The 19,021-nt window shown below is 44.2% G+C and overlaps 1 protein-coding gene across 1 annotated transcript in view; it reads right to left on the bottom strand.

Moving 5' to 3' along the window:
* sptbn5 (spectrin, beta, non-erythrocytic 5) overlaps window positions 1-19,021 on the bottom strand; it is a 57,744-nt gene that overhangs the window by 15,627 nt on the left and 23,096 nt on the right. Inside the window, exons 18-44 of the mRNA XM_035743279.1 lie at window positions 18,356-18,486; window positions 17,882-18,136; window positions 17,451-17,738; window positions 14,178-14,424; window positions 13,871-14,010; window positions 13,629-13,728; window positions 13,372-13,542; window positions 12,764-12,928; window positions 12,183-12,409; window positions 11,803-11,989; window positions 11,383-11,583; window positions 10,983-11,099; window positions 9,942-10,099; window positions 9,657-9,789; window positions 9,332-9,477; window positions 8,959-9,073; window positions 7,026-7,136; window positions 6,419-6,598; window positions 5,959-6,162; window positions 5,556-5,705; window positions 5,274-5,378; window positions 3,665-3,856; window positions 2,836-2,991; window positions 2,433-2,624; window positions 1,969-2,064; window positions 1,709-1,827; window positions 1,382-1,496 (exon numbers count right to left, since the gene is read on the bottom strand). Of these exons, the coding sequence (XP_035599172.1) occupies window positions 1,382-1,496; window positions 1,709-1,827; window positions 1,969-2,064; window positions 2,433-2,624; window positions 2,836-2,991; window positions 3,665-3,856; window positions 5,274-5,378; window positions 5,556-5,705; window positions 5,959-6,162; window positions 6,419-6,598; window positions 7,026-7,136; window positions 8,959-9,073; window positions 9,332-9,477; window positions 9,657-9,789; window positions 9,942-10,099; window positions 10,983-11,099; window positions 11,383-11,583; window positions 11,803-11,989; window positions 12,183-12,409; window positions 12,764-12,928; window positions 13,372-13,542; window positions 13,629-13,728; window positions 13,871-14,010; window positions 14,178-14,424; window positions 17,451-17,738; window positions 17,882-18,136; window positions 18,356-18,486 (4,401 nt within the window). The remainder of the gene's footprint in view (window positions 1-1,381; window positions 1,497-1,708; window positions 1,828-1,968; window positions 2,065-2,432; window positions 2,625-2,835; window positions 2,992-3,664; window positions 3,857-5,273; window positions 5,379-5,555; window positions 5,706-5,958; window positions 6,163-6,418; window positions 6,599-7,025; window positions 7,137-8,958; window positions 9,074-9,331; window positions 9,478-9,656; window positions 9,790-9,941; window positions 10,100-10,982; window positions 11,100-11,382; window positions 11,584-11,802; window positions 11,990-12,182; window positions 12,410-12,763; window positions 12,929-13,371; window positions 13,543-13,628; window positions 13,729-13,870; window positions 14,011-14,177; window positions 14,425-17,450; window positions 17,739-17,881; window positions 18,137-18,355; window positions 18,487-19,021) is intronic.

Below are 19,021 nucleotides of genomic sequence, written 5' to 3'. Positions count from 1 at the left end.
ATACATCCTAGACGTTAAGTTAACAGCAGCAGCTGTAAACGTGGGCTAGGAAAGAACGGAAAATCTCTTCAGAAAGACAGGGTACTACAACGTATCCGTTCTGCCACACAACATATTCTTCAAAGGACAAGAGGGATTTCTGCTGGGCAACCCAGCCTTCCATCTACGACTAATCTATCGAAGCACAGCTCAGAGTAAATATTTCTTACATTTTCCTTTTCCAAAATGGGCGGTTATTTAGAATGCATAAGATTCTGTAATTACGATAGCATAGCTTCATAAGGTCCGGTAGAGACCCAATCCCTTTGTTCCTCAGTCTTCCCGCGCTTTCATTCTAACCCAACCCCTTTTCTTTGTGTAACCAGCCGTCATATTGGTTCCATCCACTAGGGACGTTTTCTTGTATGACATAATTAGCAGTCAATGTATGATCCATCCTGTGTATATGCAATTCTGTGTGATTATTTAGGTATTTAATAAATAAATAAATAAACCATTTTTTTTATTGCTTATTCAACTTGTTAACCAGGGTTCTTGAAGATAACCAAGAATTTTACGACGTTCAGATGAGACTGAATAAGGTGACGATTAATAATTGACTGCTAGGGCCTCCCGAGTGGCGCAGTGGTCTAAGACACTGCATTGCAGTGCTAGCTGTGCCACCAGAGATTCTGGGTTCGAGCCCAGGAGGCGGCGCACAATTGCCCCAGTGTCGTCCGGGTTAGGGAGGGTTTGGCCGGCAGAGATTAGGGAGGTTAGGGAGGGTTTGGCCGGCAGAGATATCCTTGGCTCATCACGCACTAGCAACTCCTGTGGTGGGCTGGGCGCAGTGCACGCTGACACGGTTGCCAGGTGTACGGTGTTTCCTCCGACACATTGGTGCGGCTGGCTTCCGGGTTGGATGGGTATTGTGTCAAGAAGCAGTTCGGCTTAGTTGGGTTGTGTTTCAGAGGACGCATGGCTCTCGACCTTCGCCTCTCCTGAGTCCATACGGGAGTTGCAGCGATGAGACAAGACTGTAACTACTACCAATTGGGGAGAAAAAAGGGGTGAAAAATAAATAATAATAATAATTGACTGCATTGATATAAAAGATTAGCTGGTCTTTAGGAGTTTATTCGGAAGACAACAGCTCTATAAACATTCTTCCGTGGTGCCTCGGCATTCTAGTTAATTACATTTACATGATTAGTTTAATCAGGTAATATTCATTACAGAGAAATTACTTTATGAAATAGCATGACAGGTGTATACTCAAATACTGTACTCTGAAACTGAGATCTGTGATATCTTCTTATGACATATGTTACAATAAGTTACAGTAAGAGACTTAATATCAAGTAGGTTTTATAGAGAAGGGTTAAGATGAAGCCATTCCAACCTTCTCATTGGCTCTCTCCCGGACTTCATCCAGTTCTCTGATGAGAGAGTGGATCACCAGTGCTGCCTCCAGCTTCTTCTTATAGCTGCTCAGGTTGCCATGGAACTTACTCCATCTGATGGAAGGTGTGGTGAAAAGAAAAGGTGTTAGAGCAGGTCCAAAAAATATATAATTATACTACAGTATGTGTACAGTACATTACAACTTTTCTGGTTGAATAAAGGCAATGGAACCTGTGAGCTGTAGAAATAGTTTTCCTCTTGAAGGACAAACATCACCACAGTCATCATCATCATCAACAAATTCTCTCAGTAGGTTGGGTGTCACCTGTCATTAAGCTGCTGTCTGCGCTGTTTCACTGTGGCCAGTTCGTCACTGTTCTGCCTCTCCAGCCGAGCAGCCAGGCTGTTGATGGCCTTGATGTGAGCATCGTCCACTGTGACTTCCTGAAATAAAACGCACTCAATTCAATTTTCCAATTCTCCTTCTTGATAAGTGTCACTAAACTCACCCAAAGTTCCAAGTCCAGCAGCGATGGAAAACGTTAGTACTGTAAATTCCGTATGTTCGTTCAGAAACAAACTCACCCCAGAGCCTGATCCTCTAAACTCATTCAGTTTCTTCAGCAGTTGGAGCCCATGCTCATAGTCTGTGCCAACATCCCCTATGTTTATCATCACCTCCTGAAAAATAACAGAAAACATATAACAAATCTATGTAAAAAATTATTATTTCCACGTTTGTTTTTTATATTATCAATATGCGAGACATGCTGACAACTAACTGGTATCGTGGTAGCTCCTGCATTCTACTTGGAATCCAACGTTTTGTGGTTGCATTCTCATCTAAAAAGTCTCACATTGCCATACGGCCTCCTCTTGAAAGTTCCTTCATACATTGCTTTTCTAAGTGGTGTGCTCTGACAAAAGATTGTTGTTGACTGAAGCTTTACACATTTAACACTGAAACTTCCATCTGATTCAAGTGTGCAGGGACTTCTTTTCATAGCTCTTCTAAGACTCCTTCATCAATTGTTCTAGTCCATTCTTACCTTCTGTCTGATCCAGACCTCCACCTGGTCCACCTTCTGCAGAAACTCCAAGAAGTCTCTGTTGTCTTCTAGAACCTTCCCCCTGGCGGCCACCGCCAGCTTCAGCTCCTCCCAGTGTTTCTGCAGAGCTGCAACACTACGACGAACCTCCTGGGACTTAGGGTGATGCAGAGACACCAGCTCCTCACCAGCCTAGGCCAGCACAGGGGTCAGTTTGAGTCAGCTCAAACATTGATACATGAATCTCTATGACCTATTATGACTTATTATGAGACATTATAAAGGCTCATACATCCTTATAAGAAGTTGTAAAGGATTATAAGGATGAAGTGTTACTGAACTATGTACTGTAGTTATCGCTGACAAGAAACCCTCCCCAGTGTAGTTTAATAACAGCTCATACCAGCTGCACTGAGTCAATGATTCTGCTGTGGGCGAGAATCTCTGCCTCAAAGACTTGATGTTTTTGGAGCAGCTTCATCTTGGTCTGCAGGTTGCTCAGGTCCACCTTGGAGTCCTCCTGCATCTTCTGCATACGCTCCGACACCCACTCCTCAGCCTGGGCCAAAGACAGACAACATCACAACATCACTTCATCAACCACAGGCAGACCTTGGTTCAAATAGTCATTCTTTTCCATAATTATTTATCTCTAAATACTCCATCTACACTTGATTGAGCTTTTCTGTTGCAAGGGAACTAAAGGACTGGTCTCGAAGTCCAAGCCCATCTGGCACTCCAGGTCAGCCAGGCTCAGCGGGTGAAAGTAGTTGAAAGAAAACAAATAGTATTTGAATGATTGATGAATCAAAGAACGAGACTGCTTCCAAGATGGCCGACCGTAGTTTTCAACGTAATCTACTCACATTCGCATACACCGTTTCGTGGTTGTTTACATCATTCTTTCTTTCTCAGTTCACACTAGCACTCAGTGCACACTGGACAGACAGCAGTATCGTGCGAACACGCTCTGGGAACTCTGTCAGAGCGTGCTAAGCACGTCAATGGATAGTTTGTACTCAAAGGTGATGACTAAAGTGTCTTCTTAGAAATGTTCAAATTTTACTTTTCCGTGTCGACGTCTACGGGAATTGTCTTTCTGGGCCAGACATCAGTTAAACTGCAGTACCAAAGCAAAACTGTAAGTGCAGTCAAAAGCGTGCTTCTGGCCCGGAACCCTAGCCCCTGGATTGGAACCCATGTCTGACCACAGGCGATGTGGGGTACTGTACCTCGGCAGCATTGCGGTTGAAGATGCAGAGCAGCCTGGAGATGGCCAACTCCTCTCTGCGTTTGATTGACAGTCCCTTAATCCTGCTTCGCCTCTCCAGGAGGGCCTTCAGCTTGCTGTGGATGTGGCCGGCTTTCTCACGACTGAAGTCTTCCTTCTTCAGTCTCTCAGCAAGGTCCTTCAACAATGATATCTAAAGAGCAATGACAGTGCTGTGGTTGAACAGGCTGAGACACATACACAGAACACTTTGACAGTGTATGTTATATCATAGATTATTAAATTCCCATGTCTTTTTATAAAAAATAAAAAAAGGTTTTATCCTACTGACATTTTAGGACTTTGTCAAGCAACTAGTTACCGACATTTTTTTTTACCATGATTTCTGTGTTAATATGGAGGAATTAAAAATAATCTTGTCTTTTGTATACTAGTGGTGTGTGGCAAACCTTAAAATGTTGACTCAATAGTAAACTTTGTAAACCAAATTTGGCACAAACGTAACATGTAAAGTGTTGGTCCCATGTTTCATGAGCTGAAAGATCCCAGAAATGTACACAAAAAGCTTATTTCTCTCAAATGTTGTGCACCAATTTGTTTACATCCCTGTTACTTAACATTTCTCCTTTGTCAAGATCATCCATCCACCTGACAGGTGTGGCATATCAAGAAGCTGATTAAACAGCATGATCATTACACAGGTGCACCTTGTGCTGGGGACAATAAAAGGCCACTCTAAAATGTACAGTTTAGTCACATTACACAATGCCACTGAGGAGTATTTCTGTCTGCAAAAAAGCCCTGTTGTGAGGAAAAACTCATTCTGATTGGCTGGCTTCCCAGTCGGTGGGCCTAGGCCCACCCATGGCTGTGCCCCTGCGCAGTCACATGAAATCCATAGATTAGGGCCTAATTCATTTATTTCAATTGACTGATTTCCATATATGAACTGTAACTCAGTAAAATCATTGAGATTGTTGCATGCTGCGTTTAAAGATATGGAGCAACCCCAGATTTGGCCCCTCAGGAGCGTAGCAGCCACTATAACACAATCTACATAACCAAGTTGTGGTTATCATCTTTCAGATGCAATTGGAACAGAGTTGATAGCCCATAATGTTCCAAAGTTAGAGTTAAAAGTGTGATGGCACCGGCACCTATATTACCTATATAGCCAATATCAGTTGCCATTTTACGTCGTACAGGTATGTCAGATTAGCTCAATCGCCACCTTTTTCAGCCTCCTAGTACCACAGAAACAACACTTTGAATGAATAACAGACAAATGTTCATAACAAGTGGCCATGGATGAAATGAATCAAAATATCTGTTCAAATCATGAAAAACATACAAACATGTCTATGTTGATACATCACATTCTGACCATAAATGTGTAATAAAACAATCTAATGCTTATTTAGGGGAATACTGCTTGACAGACAGTATCTCTCTGAAATGATTACCAATTGTATCTCTTTGAAATCATTACTAATGATCAAAAATGATCCCAGTTGGTGTTTTTAAGCTAAAATGATGTTGGCGCTTTCAGAGTTAAGGACAATAGGATAGTGCCCTTCATAAAGATGGACAGCGGAGGCTTGAATTCAGACCTTGTCCTCCTGAGTGCTGAGGAGTTTCTCAAAGGCTTCATGGCGTTTTATGAGTCCCTCTGTCTCATCAACTGACGTCCCCAGATCACTGTTCTTCAGAAGGATCTGGAAGGAAAAACAAGAAGTTGGGGGCATTCAAAATATGAACATGTACTGTAGCATAGGAGAACATGAGTTTTGCTTCAAAATGGATGTAATTGCGCCGTCAGAGGGGCTTGCACTGACAATGTGAGTCTTGAAACAGAGCATATATTCTTTGATTGACCAGCTTTGACCTCTGACCTCTTGGGAGTTGGTGATCTTCTCCATGCTCTCTGTGTCCCTGTAGAAGACCTGTTCCAGGTGGGTCCCCTCCAGGCCTCTCTGTTTCCTCTCCCAGTGGCCATGAAGTGAGTCCCTCTCCTCCTGTAGACCACTCAGCTTATCCTGGACCTGGTTGGAGGAAGACACCACACATTGCCAGCTTATTTAGGTACCATTTATGTAAACACCAACTCTCTCATCTTGTATGTAATTCAAGCCTCAGAATGCTGGGACAGTAGACAATATTTTCACAGAAAATATTGAGACATTTACAGGAATACAGAGTGTGTATATGCTCATACAGGGTGTGTATTCAATGTTTGTAATTCTGCTGCAACTGAATTGTGTTTCTGTGGCAATAAAGATCTCTTAAATTGAATACCTCTCTTGCATTGTGTCTGTCCTGCACCTGCAGCTCCTGCCCCATGGCCACTGCCTGGTCGTATGTCTCCTCCCGGGCCACGATCTCAGCCCACAGCTGCTGGTGCTGGGCCAGGTGCAGGTCACAGGTGGCCACGTCTCTAATAGACTCCTCCGCTGTCATCACATTCAGCACCTGGGCACACCACAGAGCATAGTCCTGGACCTAGAACACCAAAATAGATTGACGTTAAAACCAACATGCAATATATACATCATGAAATATCCAAATCAATCCATGTAACAAGAACTAGGAAACTCTTAATGCTGATTTCCTAGACTCAAATGAAGTCTACCCTGGACTAAAAAGCACATTCAATGTAGAATCGCCATTGACAATGCTTATTAGTCCTGGTAAAGGCTCAGAGAGAGAGTTTGCAAATGGAAATGGTGTCTCTAATGGTTAATATAGAGTCAGTTACCGTGTTGAGGAAGAGGTAGCGCTGGCGTGCCCGTTTGAGGTCTCCCTCCCTCTGGTCCATGTGGAGGCGCAGCTTCTCCCAGTGCTCCACCACCTTCTGTTGTTGATCCTGCAGGAGAACCCTCATCTCTGGGGAGCACAGGTCCAGGGTGGAGTCTGCCATATCCAGCAACTCCTGGAGCTAAGAACAACCCATATGACAGGAAGACTCATAGATGGACAATGAAGACATGCAGGCAACCCCCACAACTGGCCTGGATGGTCATTTGAGTGACCTGTGCGCCACAAGATTGTGTTAGCCCGCTGGGCAAGTCTAAGGCAAGGTTACTTATCATACAAGCGTGGCTCACAAAACCACCTCCATTACAGTAACCACTGAGTGAAATATCCTCAAAGAACAGCTTAGAAAGCCCTAGCTCAATCGTTAGATCAAGAAAATGGAAGAGTAAGTGACAGTTTTATACAATCTATAGTATCATGCAGGGCAAAAACTAATCGGAATTCTGGGTGAACGGATTATCATTGATTGTATTGTTGCTAAAGCGAGTCATTGAGAACATTTGTTCACAAAAGTTGTGGGTAAACTATTGATGTGTTGTGTTCAGTACCTGCTGCTCGTTCCCTGCTAGCACGTGGACTAGAGCCTCGTGTTTACGAAGCTGCAAAAGCACCCCTCGCAGGTCCCTGGCGATGTCATCGGGAATGCTCTTGTACCTCTCCTGTGGTGGTTGGAGAGAGAGCGAGAGAGGGGGTGGGGTGGATGGATGGAGAGAGAGAGAGAGGACACAGACAGAGCATGAATCACACAAACTCAATAATAATTTATCAGCATGCATTTGCTAAGCAGTAGTGACTTTTATTTGCATTACACATCATTCAATTTTACCCTCACATTTAAATGACACGGTGTTCTTTCAGTGAGCATTACACAGCTGATTGTTTGTCTGAGTCAGATCAGTGCCTTAAATTCACTACCGTTCAAAAGTTTGGGATCACTTAGAAATGTCCTTGTTTTTGAAAGAAAAAACACATTTTTGTCCATTAAATTGATCAGAAATACAGTGTAAACATTATTAATGTTGTAAATGACTATTGTAGCTGGAATTGGCACATTTTTTAATGGAATATCTACATAGGCGTAGAGGCCCATTATCAGCAACCATCACTCCTGTGTTCCAATGGCACGTTGTGTTAGCTAATCCAAGTTTATCATTTTAAAAGGCTAAGTGATCATTAGAAAACCCTTTTGCTATTATGTTAGCACAGCTGAAAACTGTTATCCTGATTAAAGAAGCAGTAAAACTGGCCTTATTTAGACTAGTTGAGTATCTGGAGCATCAGCATTTGCGGGTTCGATTACAGGCTCAAAATGGCCAGAAACATAGAACTTTCTCCTGAAACTCATCAGTCTATTCTTGTTCTGAGAAACGAAGGCTATTCCATGCGAGAAAAAAGCCATATCTCAGCCAATTTCAAAGAAAAGACTAAGATGGGCAAAAGAACACAGACACAGGAAGATTGGAAAAAAGTTCTATGGACAGACAAATCTATGTTTGAGGTGTTCAGATCACAAAGAAGAACATTCGCGAGACGCAGAAAAAATGAAAAGACGCTGGAGGAGTGCTTGACGCCATCTGTCAAGCATGGTGGAGGCAATGTGATGGTCTGGGGGTGCTTTGGTGGTGGTAAAGTGGGAGATTTGTACAGGGTAAAAGGGATCTTGAAGAAGGAAGGCTACCACTCCATTTTGCAACGCCATGCCATACCCTGTGGACGGCGCTCAGTTGGAGCCAATTTCCTCCTACAACAGGACAATGACCCAAAGCACAGCTCCAAACTATGCAACTATTTAGTGAAGAAGCAGTCAGCTGGTATTCTGTCTATAATGGTGGCCAGCACAGTCACCGGATCTCAACCCTATTGAGCTGTTGTTGGAGCAGTATGGTACGGTAGCCAATCCAAGTTGTGGGAGGTGCTTCAGGATGCATGGGGTGAAATCTCTTCAGATTACCTCAACAAATTGACAACTAGAATGCCAAAAGGTCTGCAAGGATTTAATTGCTGCAAGCGGAGGATTCTTTGACGAAAGCAAAGTTTGAAGGACACAATTATTATTTCAATTCAAATTCATTATTTATAACCATGTCAATGTATTGACGATATTTCCTATTCATTTTGCAACTCATGTTTTCATGGAAAACATTGACATTTCTAAGTGACCCTACATTTTTGAACGGTAGAGTATTCATTTGATTGAACCGTTATTTAACGAGACAAGTCAGTTAAGAACAAATTCTTATTTACAATGACGGCCTACACCGGCCAAACCCGGACGACGCTGGGCTATTTGTGCACCGCCCTATGGGACTACCAATCACGGCCGGTTGTGATGCAGCCTGGATTCGAACCAGGGTGTCTGTGGTGACGCCTCTAGCACTGAGATGCAGTGCCTTAGACCACTGCGCCGCTCACGAGCCCTACTTTCAAGACCATTTCTAATTCATCCAAAATATACTTTTTTTTTTTTTATTTAAACTGTACCTCAATATGTCCTAAGGCATCGGTGAGATCTCTGTAAAACTTGTGACACTCCTCGGCTTTGAGTAAACGGTCTTTGCGGTCTTTGGCCAAGTCCTGCAGTTCCTTCCATGACAATCTATCAAACAGGAGGGAAACGAGACAAAAACAACCGACTCAGGTCCTCAGGTAAGATCTCTTTAACATGACTTTCATCCCAGTAGACATAGCTGCTTGAAATGACATCATCATTGCAACAAGTTAAGAAGCATGTAATGATGTCATTTCAACCAGATTTGAGTTGTATTTCGTCATTTGAATGTGGATACATGCATTGTTAATTTGTACAGTGGACTGGTAGTGTGAGCAATGAAGAGTATCGATTAGGTGCCCATACCTGAGCTGATGTTGTGCATCCCCGATGGTGGAAGCTTGAGGGTGCTTATGTTGAATGAGACTATCAGCAAGCTCTTTGCAGCTCCGCATCCTATCAAAACCCACGTCCAAATTCTTCAGGAAGGCCTCAAATTTACCATTCAGTAGCTATCATGGGAAATCAAGAACATTTGTTAACATTTTGTTTTCAATGACAAATGCCACATTTTGGAAGAAATAGGCATTAGTCACGCTCACAATCTGGATAATATTTTCCTAACGGAACATTTTGGAGATCTGTGCAAATATATACTGTATAGACAGTAGTGGTAGATGGTATTTCTCACCACTACATGTTCATAGTCATTTCCGTAGTCCTCAGAGGAGGCTATCTGTCTCTGCTGTGTGATCCAGTCGTCCAGCTCTGAAGACTCCCGTCTGAACTCATGGAGGTGGAGAGCCTCCCTCAGCTTTTGGCCCCTAAGAGAAGGTAGACAACTCCACTGTTACACACAAGACCCATAACATATGTCTCCTCGTGGTGCCTGTTGTTTGTTGTTTGGGGGGGCATCAAACCATGATCTCATGGCATCTTTGTATCAAATGTCATGTGTTTGATTGCTTGAGCTCACCTGACTTGGGCTTGGTGTTGCAGCTGGCTCATCTGACTGCTGATGCGGCTGTATGGTCTGTTGACCTCGTCCAGGTTCCACTCATGGACGGCTGACGCCACACTATCCCCCAGCTCCTCCACCTGGGCCTCCAGCACCTCCATCTGCCCCTCCACCGCCTGCAGATGTGTACATCAGCATTACACAATCCATGCTCCTCATCGTGCAGCTGCATTAGACACCATGCTCCTCACAGTGCAGCTGCATTAGACACCATGCTCCTCACAGTGCAGCTGCATTAGACACCATGCTCCTCACAGTGCAGCTGCATTAGACACCATGCTCCTCACAGTGCAGCTGCATTAGACACCATGCTCCTCAAGGTGCAGCTGCATTAGACACCATGCTCCTCACAGTGCAGATGCATTAGACACCATGCTCCTCACAGTGCAGCTGCATTAGACACCATGCTCTTCACCGTGCAGCTGCATTAGACACCATGCTCCTCACAGTGCAGCTGCATTAGACACCATGCTCCTTACCGTGCAGCTGCATTAGACACCATGCTCCTCACAGTGCAGCTGCATTAGACACCATGCTCCCCAAGGTGTAGCTGCATTAGACACCATGCTCCTCACAGTGCAGCTGCATTAGACACCATGCTCCTCACAGTGCAGCTGCATTAGACACCATGCTCCTTACCGTGCAGCTGCATTAGACACCATGCTCCCCAAGGTGTAGCTGCATTAGACACCATGCTCCTCACCGTGCAGCTGCATTAGACACCATGCTCCTCACCGTGCAGATGCATTAGACACCATGCTGCCCAAGGTGTAGCTGCATTAGACACCATGCTCCTCACCGTGCAGATGCATTAGACAGTGGTCCCTAGATTTGTAGATGCTTTAACCAACTCCTCTGATTATCACAGCATACTATGGCCATTCAGCAGATGGCTTTATCCATAACAACTATATCCAAACAACAGAACTGTTGACAGTGACGTATAGTTTGAATACAGCCAGTCAAACACAAGAGAACAGGAGAATGGGGTTACAGTACCTGATGTTGCTTGATAAGGCTCTGGGTGGCTAGATCGTTTTTGCCGTACTCATCAGTGCTGACCAAAGCTAGAGTCTCAGAAAGACGGGTTTCCAGCTCCGCACAGTCAAGCAAGATCTAGGAGCAAAAGAGTACAGTGATGAGGTATAATGATTATTGTCCTTCAGAGGTACAGTCTAAAAGAAATGTGAGATAATGTCTAGATGCTTTTTATAGTAGAGATCGTGATTATAAATTGCCTGGCTGGACTGATGAGACAGTGGATTGCACCGCAAGATGGAACAGAGTAAATAGGTATTTTAACGTCACAGATTTAGTCGGTGGTAACTTGTGGAATAGACACCGGCTGGAATGCTTTGGATCCATCACAATCAGGATTCTGCTTTCCTGTTAGCCCTACCTGTTCTCTAGTGATGGCCCTGTTCAGGTGGATGGCCCTCTTGTCACAGGCTGCCTCGAGCTCCTCCCACTCTGTGGCCAGGTGTGTATTCCTCTGCTGGACTTCCTCTCCATCATATTGGCTGGACTTCTCCAAGCTCTGCCCCTTCTCCAGGACCCGGTTCAAGTGTTTACGGTGGGCGTTCACTTCTGCCTGCAGCTCCTGATCACAGAACACACATTTGATTTTTGTCAGGGACTATGCACAACACATATATTGCACCAGCTTTAACTCATTTACATCTGTCCACCCTGGGCAGGAAACAAACTAACCAAAGATACTGGATGAGAGTCACTCTGGATAAGAGAGACAAAAATGACTAGACATAAAATTAAATGTAAATCAAACTTTCTCATTATTTTCTTGTTACCAGACTGATACCTTGTGTTTCTGCATGAGGTTGATAGCCCCTGCCAGGGACTTGTCATAGTTGGTGGAGCCAGTGGATGGGTGGTGTTCAGTTATCCAGGAGAGTTCTATGTCTACATCGTGATAGAAGCCAAACAGAGCCACGGACGCCTCCAGCTGGGCCCTGCGACGATCCAGAGGCTTCTGCAGCGACTTGAACCTGCATACAGAGATGATGTCTCAAAAATATCCACACGGATTATGAACAGGGGACAGATGTTTTTTCTGACTATGTTTCCTGAACCGGAAAAACTCTTCAATGCATAAATGAATGGATCAATCAATTGGATCGATCCGTGGATTGCTTTACTGCTACTAATTACAGATCACATTAATCTGCCCTTACTACTTACAGCTTCATGTACGTATCTGTCTCCTGAAGGATCCTCTGGGAGTCAAAGTGGTTAGTGGCCAGGTGCTTGGCCCGGGTCACGATGGTGTTTATCTTGTCAGCCAGTTCCTGGGCCTCTGCCTCTAGCTGCTGGTGCTCCTTCAACAGCTGGCGGCTGGAGCGAAGGTCGTGACCTTTGGCTGCATTCTGCAACATCCTCTGGATGGCCTCGATCTTCAGCTTGGCATCCTGGGAACAATGTGATTACAATTTACCCCGGTCCTCAGGTTCAATTGCTAGCTCATATAGACAGAGAGAGAGAGCTGCCTGGTGGACGAGACCAAATTATGATCGGCATCATAAGCATCATCAACACATTTCAATTTATGGTCAAGAAATAACTAGGTATATACTGAAAAATTACTTTGTGAATTAGTAATAACATCCTAATAATAACCTATGATTGACCTATTTATTTTATACCAGTGGAAACAGTACTGTAAAATGAAGTGTGCTACCCACATTTATCTACAGCATTCTTACCCACAAATCGATAGCCAAACTAGATCCAGGTGGGTAGTGTAGAGGTTGTTAGTGTGTTACCTGCAGTAGCTCCATGAGCTGCTCCTGCTGCCCAGCCTGTCTCAGCTTGTCTCCTCTCTCAGTCATCTTCCCCTGGAGCCTGACCCAGCGACTGTTAACCTGGGTCGACTTCCTCCTGATGTTCTGGCTCTCGTAGTGCTCCTCCGACAGCATCTCCTCTCCCAACTGATGGAACCAGACAACAGGTTAACTTACAGTACAATATAGCAGTACAGTAACAGTAGCATCTGCTCCCCAAACTAATGGAAAGCGACTAGGCTTACCGTACAATATTTAACAGTACAGTACAGTAAGGAGGCCTTCATCCTAAAGCTTTGGCTCTGGTAGTGCTCATCCACAAGCATCTCCTCCCCCAACTGGTTTAGTGGTCCAGTTTTACTGAACGTTTGTCAAGTTTTCTATTCATGTTGGTTGAAACTTGGCATCTGTATCACCAATAGCATGATTAAGAAGTGGGAGCAACAAACAGTGAACAGACTTTTGTTCCTTCTCTATAAGTGCTTTTTTGTTGTTTTAGTTTTGCCACGATTCGTGGCGAAGATGAGAGAAGGTGTCATTATGAGCCATTAGGTATAGAAAGGATAGGAATGGCGAAAGCCCTGTGATACCTGTGTGAGTCTGTCTAGCCACACTTGGTTAGCTTGCATCTCTTTCTCAGCTGCTTCATGTCTCTTCAGCTTGCGGAGGATATTGGTAGGGTCCCGGTACGACTCGTCTTCGGCTATCTTGGACTTCTCCTCCATCCACATGAGCATTTCTTCAGCATCTCTCTGGAACTCCTGATGACAAACACATGAGAAATGTTCAAGCGCTTAACTGCCATTGTAAAAGGTACACAGAAGGTGGGTTTCTATATCAAGTGTACCTGATACTTATGTGAATCAAGCAGGAGGGTCCGTCTTCGTTTGCAGCTCTCTCCAAGCTTCTTATTGCGCTCTTGAATAGTCTGTGACCTCTCCTGTATTCTAAAAAGTCATAAAAAAATGATTTGATTATTTCAATGTTTAAAAAAAAAATAATTTGAACAATACATTGTTCACTGCTACACATTTCCTATACATTTGGGGGAAATGTCTCCAAACTGGTCATCAACATAATAAGCCTTACTGTTTGGCAGCAAAGTGTCGTTTGTTGACGAGTTCCTTGCTCTTGTCTTGGAAGAGGCTGATCTGTTGGTCCAGAGAATTCAGTAGGCCCTCCAGTTCCTCCTGTCTGCCCAACAGACTGTGGACATTGTCTACAGAGTCCTGAGCACAGAGAGGGAGAGACAAACACACTGGATGAGAACAGAAGTGGTCTTACCTGAACAAACACACATACATACACAAAGACACATCCATCGCCACATACCCATAAGGCTTATTATTATATTCCCATTCATTGTAATAACAGTGTACAGTATATGTTATCTTACCCCCAGGTCTTTGACCTTCAGCCTGGCCTCATGCCCAGACAGGGCTGCCTCGATACGATCAGCCTCCTGATTCAGCTTCTGTAGCTCCACCCCCTGTTCCAGCCTCCTGTTCCTACTGCCCCAGAGTTTGTCCAGCTTGGTCCACTCCTGGCTCAGCTTTCCCAGCGTCTGCTGGACGTCCTTCACACCTCGGTTTCCCCTCGATTGTTCCTCAAGAGACTTTCCAAGTTTCTCCATGTCTTTCACCCTTTTAGTTAGACGAACACAAGTACATTACAGTGACATTTACAAAAAAAATGTGTCACACATACAGTGCCTTAAAAAACGTATTCACCCCCCAACACTTTTACCGTGTTTCGTTGTCTCAGATTGATCCACAAAGCCTAGGGCACCATGTCAAATCAAAAGAAAAATTCCAAAAGCTTTCAACAATGTACTAAAAATGAACAACAGAAATGATCAGAGTAAAAAGGTATTCCTACCCTTTGTAATTGCAAGTCTAAATTTGCTCAGGTGTAATAGTCACACAATTTGTTGATGGACTCCACCTGTGTAAGAAATGAGTGGATCACCTGCTTTAAATGAATCTGTGAGGATAAATCCGGCTCTCTCTGTATGGTCCCAAAGTATGGTAGAGACTTTCACGAACGCTAGGCGGTATGTGTGGCACAAGTCAAACACTGCACACCAGCCAGGTAACACCATCCCCACCGTAAAGTATGGTGGTGGAAGCGTCATGTTATTGATGCTTTTCAGCAGCAGGGAATGGCAATATTGTCAGGAGTGATGGGAGGATGAATGGCGCACAATACAGAGACATACTAGATAAAAACCTGCGCCCCTGGTCTTTCAACATGACAATGATCCAAAACACAGTTTGTGTGTATCTGATAGCAGGGGTTATAAGAGAGAGCTTTCAATTTTGTGCAGATATGGGATATACATTTTGAAATAAATTCTAAATATAGTCGATTTATTTATTGTCCTATCATGATGGAACAGTCTTCAACCCTATACCCTAGACACCGATCTGAACGACCCTCACACTAAGGAGAAGTCCTAATCGGTTTTATGGGCCTACTGCAAGTAGCCGATAGGCAGCCAAAACAGAAAGATACACGCGATCAGAGACCTACTAAAGCAGCACCGCCCCTTCAAGATTCTTAGCCTGCCTGGCAAAGCCCCCTGATGGGTGAGCATAACATACAAGGATTTTCTCAAAGCTGCTAATGAGAACCTTGATGACCTGGTACCTAGCCGGTGGGGATTCCGGTGGGGTGCTCCCACCCAGGTAGTGGCAGTGCTGGCAACACTGCCTGCAGTAACCCATTGGACGGGGGTCACACTCAGATAATCAGAGAGTGGGAAAAGTATTGTGTCCCTGGTGGCATGGAATGATCAAAGAGATACATGGGAAAATGGTCACAACGGGGGAAGAGCATGTGTGTGTTTCAGGGGAAGGGGGTGTACCTGAGGTCCATCAGCTAGGACTTGACATTGGAAACAAAGATCTTTCTTCTGAAACTTGTCAGTCTATTCTTGTTCTGAGAAATGAAGGCTATTCCATGCGAGAAATTGCCAAGAAACTGAAGATCTCGTACAGCGCCTTGTACTACTCCCTTCACAGAAGAGCGCAAACTGGCTCTAACTTAAAGCATTGTTGTATAAAGGCTTGTAAGTAAGCATTTCACTGTTGTATTCGGTGCATGTTACAAATACAATTTGATTTGAAAAACCATTGAGCACTATGATGAAACTGGCATTCATGAGGATCACTACAGGAAAGGAAGACCCAGAGTTACCTCTGCTGCAGAGGACAAGTTCATTAGAGTTAACTGCACCTCAGATGGACACCAATAATAAGAAGAGACTTGCTTGGGCCAAGTAACACGAGCAATGTACATTAGACCGGTGGAAATCTGTCCTTTGGTCTGATGAGTCCAAATTTGAGATTTTGGGTTCCAACCGGTGTGTCTTTGTTCCCACCATGAAGCATGGAGGAGGAGGTGTGATGGTGTGGGGGTGCTTTGCTGGTGACACTGTCAGTGATTTATTTAGAATTCATGGAACACTTAACCAGCATGGCTACCACAGCATTCTGCAGCGATATACGCCATCCCATCTGGTTTGCACTTAGTGGGACTATCATTTATATTTCAACAGGACAATGATTCAACACACCTCCAGGCTGTGTAAAGGCTATTTGACCAAGAAGGAGAGTGATGGAGTGCTGCATCAGATGACCTGGACTCCACAATCACCTGACCTCAGCCAAATTGAGATGGTTTGGGATGAGTTGGACCACAGAGTGAAGGAAAAGCAGCCAACAAGTACTCAGCATATGTGGGAACTCCTCCAAGACTGTTGGGAAAGCATTCCAGGTGAAGCTGGTTGAGAGAATTCCAAGAGTGTGCAAAGCTGTCATCAAGGCAAAGGGTGGCTTAACACGGATTAGTTTAACACGTTTTTGGTTACTACATGATTCCAAATGTGTTATTTCATAGTTTTGATGTATTCCCTATTATTCTACAATGTAGAAAATAGTTACATTTGTATTCTTTTTTTAATAAAAAAAAAAAAAAACTTGAATGAGTAGGCGTCCAAACTTTTGACTGGTTCTGTGTGTTTTGATAACTATATATAATACAAATCGAGGTGAGGGCATTGGAAATGCTTTTGGCGGTTGATCTGCTTCTGTTCTGTGTGCTCTTTTCAAAAGATGGGTCTCTCAGGGGCCCTGGAATCCGGGGGGGCAGGGGTGGTCTGCCGATCACTGGGATAACAACCCAACTTCGGATGGGGGGAGGGAAACTCAAAGAGACTTAATAACTGCCAGAGGTGGTTCAACCAAGTACTGAGCCAGGGGGATGAATACTTATAAAATGATGACATTTCAGTTTTTTATTTGTATTATTTTATTGTTTACTATTTTCTTTATGGGGTTTTGTGGCTGGGGGACTACTTGAAGAACTTGTGGCCGGCTGAATACTTTTTCAAGGCACTGTATGTTTTCCCAGCGTCATGACTCATGAATATGTCTGTAAGAAACTAAATAAAGGACAGTACAAAAAAAACACTGTGTATGCTTTCCTATTGTCTCATCATAAACTATCCTTCTCCTACTAAATTACCTTAGAAACACTGCTTACCTGAGAAATAGTTGCACTGAATACATCATTAGATACCTCCATGTCCCAGCATGCAGCACATAGCATATTATTATAAACATAAGTACATTTTCCAGGAAGGTAAGAACCCAAAATTCTGTTTCACCTCTCCCTTTGCGCGTCGATCTCCATCCTCAGATCCTGGTTGTCATTCAGGAGGGTCTGAGCGGAGGTCACGTCCGAGGCTGTGTCGTCCTCCAGTAGGCGGTCCTGGGCGGCCCCGGCCCACAGCAGCAGGTCCCTGGTCTCCTGCTGAAACAGCTGCAGCCGCTTGGCCTCCTCCAGAAGCCTCTGTCTCTCTGATGCCTGGCCCTTCACCTGCTCCAGCAGAGCCTCCAGGCCCCGCACCTCCTCCATGATGGCTGCGGCCTCTGCTGGGCTGCAGTCCTGTTTCCTGGTTCACACAGATATGTAGAACGTGAATGAATGGATGGATGAAATAACTAACTGGCATTACACTCAAAACCATCAACACTAACAAGTCTTGGACTAGTGGTGGTTGTCTGACACATATAGAGGTTTACAATTGTGCTTTACATTTTAGCCACACTCTTGAGGTATGATATCTTCCTCTCCAGGGCCTGTATGTCTCTTTGTGCTTGAGCCTGGGCCCTCTCCTCAGTGTCCAGGGCCGTGGAGGTAGTACCCACACCGTCCACAGTGTCCAGCTGGGTGAACTGCTCCATGAGCTGGGCACGGGCCTCCTCACAGCTCTGGAGGAAGGATTGCACATCCGCCGTGCTCAGCAGCTCATGGCCCTTCTCATCCTTCAGCTTCTGCATGCGCTCCCACCTAGCAACAACAACAATAACAACATGGACAGCTCTCTTCAATGATTAAACATTGTGTGTGCGTCTCAGTAAAACGCAGTGCATTTTCTGTACGCCATAAACATTTCTGTGAACAACAGACAATCAAGAACTATCTAATCTGAAAAACTGTGTTGATCATGTTATTCTTAGTAGATGTCAGTAGTACTATTACAAAATAGTTTTCTGCAAGTCCACCTACCTGCGTGTGACTTGTCCTTGCTTGGCCTGTATCTCTCTGTGTTTACTGTGTCTGCTCTTCACTAGCTCCTCCCCCAGTCTGGTAATGTCATCGAGCTGGCCCTTCCCACTTGCCAGCTCGGTCAGAAAGTTCTGGAACATGGGGAGTTCATGAGAAGGTGAGTTCTAACTATTATACAGTGCCTTGCGAAAGTATTCGGCCCCCTTGAACTTTGCGACCTTTTGCCACATTTCAGGCTTCAAACATAAATATATAAAACTGTATTTTTTTGTGAAGAATCAACAACAAGTGGGACACAATCATGAAGTGGAACAACATTTATTGGATATTTCAAACTTTTTTAACAAATCAAAAACTAAAAAATTGGGCGTGCAAAAGGAAGATGGTTAAAATTGATGGGAAGATGGATGGAGCCAAATACAGGACCATTCTGGAAGAAAACCTGATGGAGTCTGCAAAAGACCTGAGACTGGGACGGAGATTTGTCTTCCAACAAGACAATGATTCAAAACATAAAGCAAAATCTACAATGGAATGGTTCAAAAATAAACATATCCAGGTGTTAGAATGGCCAAGTCAAAGTCCAGACCTGAATCCAATCGAGAATCTGTGGAAAGAACTGAAAACTGCTGTTCACAAATGCTCTCCATCCAACCTCACTGAGCT

Source organism: Oncorhynchus keta, chromosome 29 (genome assembly GCF_023373465.1).
Source record: "Oncorhynchus keta strain PuntledgeMale-10-30-2019 chromosome 29, Oket_V2, whole genome shotgun sequence".
Taxonomy (NCBI): Eukaryota; Metazoa; Chordata; class Actinopteri; order Salmoniformes; family Salmonidae; genus Oncorhynchus; species Oncorhynchus keta.
This window is presented reverse-complemented; position numbering and strand designations above follow the sequence as displayed.